General features: G+C 41.1%; 1 protein-coding gene across 2 annotated transcripts; it reads right to left on the bottom strand.

Annotated features, from left to right (window-relative positions):
• Positions 1 to 1,174: 1,174 nt before the first annotated feature.
• On the bottom strand, positions 1,175 to 5,671 carry PBDC1 (polysaccharide biosynthesis domain containing 1). Of its 2 annotated transcripts, none has more exons than XM_019932167.3 (6): positions 5,553 to 5,671; positions 5,394 to 5,459; positions 3,737 to 3,796; positions 3,095 to 3,235; positions 2,031 to 2,142; positions 1,175 to 1,707 (listed from the first exon to the last, which is right to left on the bottom strand). In XM_019932167.3, exons 1-6 carry the CDS (start codon positions 5,577 to 5,579, stop codon positions 1,454 to 1,456), a joined length of 660 nt encoding a protein of 219 aa, XP_019787726.1. In that variant the 5' UTR covers positions 5,580 to 5,671; the 3' UTR covers positions 1,175 to 1,453. The 2 variants fall into 2 exon arrangements, with proteins under 2 accessions (XP_019787726.1, XP_004331771.1); XM_004331723.4 differs by having other exon boundaries at positions 5,550 to 5,611.
• Positions 5,672 to 6,285: the final 614 nt, after the last annotated feature.

The following is a 6,285-nucleotide window of genomic DNA, read 5'->3' on the forward strand; positions in this document are numbered from 1 at the left end:
AAACCTATTCACTTTGTGCCCAGTTGTTGCTGCTGACTGTGCATCTCTAGTGCAGCTCTTGCCTAGGGGACAACTGATCAATTAAGTTTAATTTTTGTCTCCTCCTGTGTCCACTGAGAAAAACAAGTATCATTCACCCTCCTCTCCTCTGGTAAATCTTTTCTTGCATGATCATGCTGTGGTTAGACTAGTTACTGTATGCACTATGAACATTGAAGCTTTCTCTAGCTAGTTTTAGCAAACAAAGTCAGTATGTCTATGGGGACATGCACAAATCTATACATTTGTAAAGATAACTGAAAACATGCACTCTTAAAAGTCAATAGATGAGAAGGAACATCCCCCCATCCATATAGAATCAATTGGTCTATTTTTGGAGTCTGACAAAATCCCATTTAGAAATATGTTCATTTTGTATTAATGTATAAATGTGTGCTATTGTCCACAGCATTATAAAAGGAAAGCCACTCTACCAGGCTTTATATTTATTAATTTCTGCTATATTTTAGGTAACAACTTGGTTACAAGAGAGAAGCAGGTTACAAGAGAGAAGCAGGTTACAAGAGAGAGCAGGTTCAGTCTCCTGCTCCTTTAATGTGAACTGGGCTGTGTTCACCAGTGTGACAGGTTCAGGCTGCTGCTGTTATCCCCATAGAGTATTTATCAAATCTTTTGAGAGATATATCAAATAAAATCAGAAAGCTAGAGTCACTCAAATGGCAAGAGTCAATTCTTATGTAAGGACTTCTAATCCAAAACCGTATACAACTTTACAGGTTTGAGAGAACTTCACTACAGGAAATAGTGAGAAGCATTAAGAAATAGGCATAGGGCTTCCCTGGCGGCGCAGTGGTTGAGAGTCCGCCTGCCGATGCAGGTGACGTGGGTTCGTGCCCTGCTCCAGGAGGATCCCACATGCCACGGAGTGGCTGGGCCCGTGAGCCACGGCCACTGAGCCTGCGCTTCTGGAGCCTGTGCTCCGCAGTGGGAGAGGCCATAACAGTGAGAGGCCCGCGTACCACAAAAAAAAAAAAAAAAAAAAAAAAAAACAAAAAAAAGAAATAGGCATAAATCATTTTATATAAGACACGACAAAGAGATTATGTACCTAAAAAAAAAAATCAAGTGTCAAATAATTTTCAATACCTTTTAAAAGTTAATCACAAACATATAGTCATAAGAACCAAAAGAAATTTATTTACAAAATTTCTTACTTGACTGGTGGTGAGAAGCAAGAAACCATCAACTAAGACCCCACTAATAGTGTTCAAGCCAGTTCATACAAGAGAACAACCATTGCAGCTCCTGATGATTAGGCCAGAAAGATGTCCTTCTGCATGTCCTTCCAGTGAACAAGGAGATACATTTCACCATAGGGGCCTGTGCAAGTAGCATCATGGTACTTGTAGGCTCAGCTGAATCACAGCTTCTAGAGTGCTGTTCCCTGTCTACCTTACATAGCTATTTCACCACTTTTGTTGATTTCTTTGTAGCCTTCTTTCTCTTTTTCTCCTCCTTTGTTGATTTTCTCCTTTTCTCCTTCTCTGTTGGCTCCTTTCTCTTCTTCTCCTCCACTGTTGGCTCCTTTGTCTCCTCCATTGTTGGCTCCTTTCTCTTCTTCTTTGTCCTGAACACTAGTGTAAACTGCTTTGTTATAACCTTCCCGGTTCCGAGCAATTTCAATGGCAAAAAATTGTATCCTGGGTGCTGAAAGGTGAATAGAATTGATTATTTGTCCTAGTCACAGTTACTTCTCTAAACCTACTGGAAATCTATTGACAAAGCTGAACTAACATGCAAAGCATTCAAATATAGTCATAAGATTCAGAGATGTAAGTTCTAATCCTATACTAAATGATGCTGAAAATACTTATCTTACCTCACAGTTACTCAAGATACAGTAACATGATCTTTACAGATATAACAAATAACATGATTCCCAAACTAACTATTCATGTCATTGATTCATCAGTAAAACCAGATCCCTCACTCTGCTTATACAGAAACAATCCCAGAGGCAAGAAACTCACCAAAGATGGTGTTTTCCTCAGTGTAGCCCTGAGAACAGTTCAGTCGCAGCAAAGTACCATAGTTGAAGTCTTCTACAATCCCATCAAACTTCAAACAGAATGGTCTCCACTTCTGTAAAGGCAAAAAAGGTACCTTAGCTAAAAAATGCAGGAGGCTGGTGAAGTCAGGCCAGGAGAGGGGCTTCCATTTCCCCGGTAAGGAAAGTAACCACAGTGAAAGAGACTAGAATTGAGCTGATTACTAGTTTCACTAGCAATGAGTTTCTGTGTTATCTTTGGTATCTTTAGGCTGGTATTTCCCAACATGAACAACAGTTTAATCTGATAAAATACTTAAATCCTTGACTAGAGAATTAAATTTTAATTTCTTAAGTATATTCTCTGTTTTAAGTTATTGGCTAGTTCAGCCCAAAATGGTTATTCATCCCCACTGAAGCACAAATGAGACAAAGAAGGCAGGAATTTGGCCCAAAGTCACAAAGTTAAATTTTAAGAAAGAAGTCCATCCAATAGAGGCAATTTTCCAAAGATCAGTAACAGCCTGCTTAGAGTTAAAAGTTTACATTCCTCATAAGCCGAGAGTCTACCCTCAAGGAAAAAAATTTCCTAACTATAAGAGTTTTAGTGCTCTGTAAAAGTATAACATAATCAAGCAAGCAATGCAAAACACAAGTTTTCCAATTATCCACGGCCTGTGATAATATGATCTTAAATCCAGAGAATCCAAACACCTCTCCGTACTCTATTTGCCAACCCTCTATCTAAGCCTTCTGGCTAAAGTACTCACATAAATAAATTTATTCCTTCTCCCTTGAAAGAGCTAGGTGGGTGAGGATGAAAGGTCCAAATCAAAGGGGAAAAAAAATAGATTCAATGAAAATGAAAAATCCATAAACCAGAAAAACATTCATTTAGTAACACATTAATTACAACTGCATAAAAGCCCTGGTGCTTTAGGTATTTGCCTTAAAACAAACCCCCCAAAAGTTTAAATGTATAAAAATGTATTCACAGTCAATAATTGTTGGTCAGATGCTAGGCAATATTTAAAAGAGAATTCTTACCTCTTTAGCTCCTTCTGATTTGAGCTCTTCTGGGTCCAATACATCTATCCTGAGTTTCTTAAAATTTTCCCGAAACTCAGAATAGATTTGGTCATCCACTTTGGTGAGTTTCAGGAACTGTGGGTCAACTGATGAAATCAGCTGCCAGACAATAAGACAACGTAAAGATGCTAGTCTCTAATTTACTATATTTCTGTCCCCTCTTCCCCAGAAAATCCTCATGGTTCTCAGGGCAGAAGAGTTTATTAGAAAATATAGACAGCCTAGGTCCCAGATGAAATCATGACATAATTTTAAAGGGCCATAATATACTACAGTCCCTTCCACCAATTCAAACCCCTTTGGCCCTATTAATGTCTGGCTGTTACCCTCTGTGGATTATTCATTCAGTCAACAAACATTTATTTAGTGCCTACTATGGGCCAGGCATCCTTTTGTGGGTTAGCAACACAACACTGGGCAGAGAAGCACAACTCCTCACTGTCAAAGCAAAACTGACTTCCATGCCCCAGTTCTCCTTAGAGTAATAAAAATTATCTCCAAAACACAACTGTTTAACTTGCTGAGAATGGTGATTAGCAGAGCACAATATGCTGAAATTACATGTTTAATTCTGCTTAACAATGAAGACAGTCAACTCACTTTGTAGTAGACTTCAGCATGCTGCATTGCTCTCATGGCCCAAGCCATCTCAATATCAGGCTGCAAAGGAGTGAAGAATGCCAGGTCAGAAATCACCCAATCTTGCTACTAGAGAACAAATTAAGGAAGTCTGTGGATGTCTAGTTAATGCTCAAGAGGGCTACCAAGCTTGGTGTTACTGTCAAAGGTTAAAAACTGGACTAAGGTTGAATTCTCTTGGAACTTGTTGCCTCCTCCCCTGTAAAATGGGATAATCTTAGGCTTAAAGGGAGGCTGTATGTGAAGCTCTGGGCAATTGGTATAGTGATTGCTGACTAATATTTCTGTACTTGGGAGGGATTTATCCATAGCTTTCTTGCCTCCTGATCGAGTGTTTGTTGTAGCTGTCTTCATCTGTGATTGTAGATCTACAGAGCTGGGAGAGAAACACTACAGGAAGAGGCAAACGAAGAGATAAGGGGCTCTTTTAGGTGGAAACACCTTTTTTTTTCTTGTTGATGCTGGTACCTGGCATACAAGTGACCAATAAAAGATTCTGGATGTTAAAAAATACTGGACTAATAAGTTTGGACAATATAATAATTCTTTTGTCTTTATGACAACCAAAAGAAGCTACCTACACAGTCTAATAAACAAAATGAGCCACTGGCTGTCTTTTCCCAGCAGCTAGTGAAAGTGTAGAAGACTATATAAAGCAGTAGATAAATCACCTTCTCAGGACTGAGTTAAATTACTGTAAAACTGAAATACCCACATACACCACTGAGTTGTTGAGAGGACAGAGTAAGATAACAGAAGTAATATTACTCTTCACTTTTAAGAGTGTACAATGTCATAATCATCATGTGTGTTCATCAGATAGCCAATTCCCTATCCTACAACACTTAGAAATGAATCAATATCGTGAAGCAGGCTAGGTTATAATAAGCCTTACCAAGTACCTGTTCCACTGGAATCTCCTACTCCAACTGGATGGATCTATTTCACTGACCCCAGAAAAAAATTTGCATTTTTACCTCCATGCCCTTTTCCTGACTGCCAACCCATATCTTTTGTCCACTTACACTTTGAGGATCCAGTTCCACATCCACTTCCTCAGCAAAGTCTTCCTTTACTGTCTGGGTCCTTAGGGGTTTCTTCTTTGACTAACCTCCTTTGGATCTTATGCCCTGATTCACTAATCTACCATACATCACATTATTATTTGAGTGTTATTACTATTTTCATGTCCGTGTGTCTTATAACTCAAAATACATCATGTGCTTTCTCCTTAAGGATCTAAACCAGATACACCATAAGCCAGTGCAACTTTACTGCACAATGGAGTCACCCGGGGACCTTTAAAAATACTGATTCCTGACTCTAACCACCCAGATACAGTGATTTAGTTGGGATGTATTGCGAGCCGAACTTCGAGATATTTAAAAGCTTCCCAGGTAACTCTAAAGTACAGCACAGTTTGGGAACTACTCCCATTGACGTTAGTCCTGCGTTTGCGAACCAAAAGGATTAGAATTAATTGAAAGGCGCATTTTCTGGCAGACGTGGAGAGAGTCTACGGAAGCCATCTGGGTAGGAGGGTTACAATTTCGTGGCGGGCCCTGCAGACATCCCAGGATAGCTGCGTGCGTGGAAACCGTGGGTGAGTCATACTCACATCGTTGCCGTAAGACTCTGCTGGGAGAGAAACAGCGTGCGCCACGGACGTCAGTTCCCCGGAAACCTGGGAAAGGAAACAGAGATGGGGAAGGAGAGTTCGAGTTTCGACCCAGCCCGGCTTCCCCATTCACCCGACCCCAGAGCAGCGTCTCACCACCTCATCATTTCCACTGGTCGCCTCCATGTTGCAGCCTACAAGGCGTGGCTCCAATTCGGAAATGACGTTTTGCGTGCTCCTTCCGCAGTTCCCAGTTCATTGAAAAGGGACGGCCGGAAAGAGTGGCTTTCAACCGACTGCGGCTGCGCCTGCGTGCCCTCTCCCTCGCCTGGAGGCAGTACTTCCTTGCCCCTCCTCTTACGCCTTGCGCAAAGGTGTGGCTTTGTTGTATACTCTGGGCTGCTTGACGGCCAGGAGGTGGTTGAACAGTCAGTAATATCTGCGATAAACATGGGAAAAGACTGAGTTAAAATAATGCAACTTTCCCATCCCTACTGCTCTGAGTGCCCTGCAGAGATTCGAATTTACATTCTCCACTTGTGCTTGGACGCGCATTCAGACGGGAACACAACTCACAGTTCCCAAAACCCCAGCCACGGAGTAAGTTACAAGCAGGCATGCAGCTAGGCAATGGAGTAGATAGTAGGTCAAGGAAGAATTATTCTGTTAAGGTGATATGTTTACCGTGAAGATTTCGTCTTCTCCCACTGGCGTCTAACTTCCCCAAGAATTAGTCACCTTGGATCATGGGCCTGTCATCAATCATGATTTTGGGGGAGCAGATGGGCTTTGTATGCTGAATATTAGAGAGTTGGGACTTTACCCTAAAAGCAATGGGAAGCTACTGAAGGCCTTTAAGTAGACCAGCCTCATGATCAAACTCAAGTTTTAA

Source organism: Tursiops truncatus, chromosome X, assembly GCF_011762595.2.
Source record: "Tursiops truncatus isolate mTurTru1 chromosome X, mTurTru1.mat.Y, whole genome shotgun sequence".
In the NCBI taxonomy this organism is placed as follows: domain Eukaryota; kingdom Metazoa; phylum Chordata; class Mammalia; order Artiodactyla; family Delphinidae; genus Tursiops; species Tursiops truncatus.

Coding starts and splice junctions, on each gene's coding strand:
- PBDC1 (XM_004331723.4), bottom strand. CDS start 5,579: ATGGAGGCGACCAGTGGAAATGATGAGGTG. Junction 3,797..5,393: donor CAGAGTCTTACGGCAACGAT/GTGAGTATGACT, acceptor ACTCCTTTGCAG/CCTGATATTGAGATGGCTTG. Junction 3,236..3,736: donor ATGCTGAAGTCTACTACAAA/GTGAGTTGACTG, acceptor ATTGTCTGGCAG/CTGATTTCATCAGTTGACCC.